The sequence below is a fragment of the Oncorhynchus kisutch genome, unplaced genomic scaffold, assembly GCF_002021735.2.
Source record: "Oncorhynchus kisutch isolate 150728-3 unplaced genomic scaffold, Okis_V2 scaffold1607, whole genome shotgun sequence".
Lineage (NCBI taxonomy): Eukaryota > Metazoa > Chordata > Actinopteri > Salmoniformes > Salmonidae > Oncorhynchus > Oncorhynchus kisutch.
Window position 1 is genome coordinate 40,223 of NW_022263552.1, and position 2,278 is coordinate 42,500.

The window sequence follows — 2,278 nt, forward strand, 5'->3', positions numbered from 1 at the left end:
GTCGATATGGGACTCGTTTTAGTGTGGATATAGATACTTTTGTACCTGTTTCCTCCAGCATCTTCACAAGGTCCTTTGCTGTTCTTCTGGGATTGATTTTCACTTTTCGCACCAAAGTACATTCATCTCTAGGAGACAGAACACGTCTCCTTCCTGAGCGGTATGACGGCTGCGTGGTCCCATGGTGTTTATACTTGTGCACTATTGTTTGTACAGACGGATGTGGTACCTTCAGGCGTTTGGAAATTGCTCCCAATGATGAACCAGACTTGTGGAGGTCTACATTTGTTTTCTGAGGGCTTGGCTGATTTCTTTTGATTTTCCCATGATGTCAAGCAAACAGGCACTGAGTTTTAAGGTAGGCCTTGAAATACATCCACAGGTACACCTCCAATTGACTCAAATGATGTCAATTAGCCTATCAGAAGCTTCTAAAGCCATGACATAATTTTCTGTAATTTTCCAGGCACAGTCAACTTAGTGTATGTAAACTTCTGACCCACTGGAATTGTGATACAGGGAATTATAAGTGAAATAATTGTTGGAAAAATGACTTGTGTCTTGCACAAAGTAACTGTCCTAACCGACTTGCCAAAACTATAGTTTGTTAACAAGAAATTTGTGGAGTGGTTGAAAAACAAGTTTTAATGACTCCAACCTAAGTATATGTAAACTTCTGACTTCAACTGTATATATATCAAATTGCATAGTTCAAAATGTAGGTTTAAAAGTATTAAAAGGTGAAAAGTGACCAAAAGTGTGTTTTTGGTTTGACCATCTACATTGTTTAAGAAATTTGAGGGAAAAATACCTGATTAGACTTCAGTGCACTTGTGAAAGTTGTACAAAATCACACATTTAATTTACTACACATTAAATATGCTTAAAATTATTAACTTAAACTTAAAGGTTGGTTATGAGGTCATATCTTAAATAATAATTCTAGATATTTGTCCTGATGAATAAATATTAAATATTTCTGATATAATGACAACAACAAAAAACAATAATTTAGTGATGACAACACTGATGATATTTGAATAATGAAGTAACTATTCTATTCAGTTATGAGACGATTCTATTCAGTTATGGGATGATTCTATTCAGTTATGAGATGATTCTCTTCAGTTATGAGATGATTCTCTTCAGTTATGAGACGACTCTCTTCAGTTATGAGATGATTTTCTTCAGTTATGAGATGATTCTATTCAGTTATGAGACGATTCTATTCAGTTATGAGACGATTCTATTCAGTTATGAGACGACTCTATTCAGTTATGAGACGACTCTCTTCAGTTATGAGATGATTCTATTCAGTTATGAGACGATTCTATTCAGTTATGAGACGATTCTATTCAGTTATGAGACGATTCTCTTCAGTTATGAGATGATTCTCTTCAGTTATGAGACGATTCTATTCAGTTATGAGACGATTCTCTTCAGTTATGAGACGATTCTATTCAGTTATGAGATGATTCTCTTCAGGCTCTTTTGGTAGCAGCGCTGCATGTTGTAAAGCCAAGGATTGACGACCACCACTCAACTCTTCATCCCTCCCCCCTCCTCACACTCTCCCCCCACCTCTCCCCTTGTAGTGTCCTGGGGGTGAGTATGACCTCCTCCCTCCTCTCTATAGCCTCCTCCTCTTCTGTTATCCAGGCTCAGTAATAGTAGTAGTTGTGGTCAGTTACTGCATGCGGTCTGCCTGAAGTTGCTGAGGCTGGTACTGGGCGAAGGCTGCAGCTGCTGCGGCTGCTCCCGGGGTGGCTGCGGCTGCTAGAGGCTGCTGGACCGCATACCCATACCCTGCTGCAGCCATGTAGCCCGCAGGGGCCGGGGAGGCTGCGTACGGGTAATGCTCGTAGGCAGCGGCGGCCGCAGCGCTGGCGGCTGCGGCCGAGTACTGGGCGTAGGCCGCTCCGGTGTAGTCGAGGTACGGGGAGGAGGCGGCGGAGGCCGTGGCGGCGGGCGACTGCATGCTGTGAGGGATGACCATGGTGCTTGGCTGCATAAAGGCCTGGGGGTAGACATAGTGGGCTGGGATCCTGTAGAACACAGATGTCAAAGGTCAGAGGACAGACAGAGCCACTCGGCAATCTGGGACACACACTGAAACCCAGCCCAGGAACACAGGAAAGCAGGCGTCACAAAGACAAAACAACGTCAACCCAGTCCTCATTTCATTAACACAGCAACACCACCCAATGGAACCCTGGGTAAAAAAGAGAAGGTTTCAAGCCAAAAGGAAAGCAGAACAGCTCTGTCTGAAGCTCAGGAA

At 43.1% G+C, this 2,278-nt stretch overlaps 1 protein-coding gene across 1 annotated transcript in view; it reads right to left on the bottom strand.

Moving 5' to 3' along the window:
• Window positions 1-598: 598 nt before the first annotated feature.
• LOC116366890 (RNA-binding protein 24-like) overlaps window positions 599-2,278 on the bottom strand; it is a 9,209-nt gene continuing 7,529 nt past the window's right edge. The window contains exon 3 of the mRNA XM_031818756.1: window positions 599-2,045. Within this exon, the coding sequence (XP_031674616.1) occupies window positions 1,688-2,045 (358 nt within the window). The 3' untranslated portion in view covers window positions 599-1,687. The remainder of the gene's footprint in view (window positions 2,046-2,278) is intronic.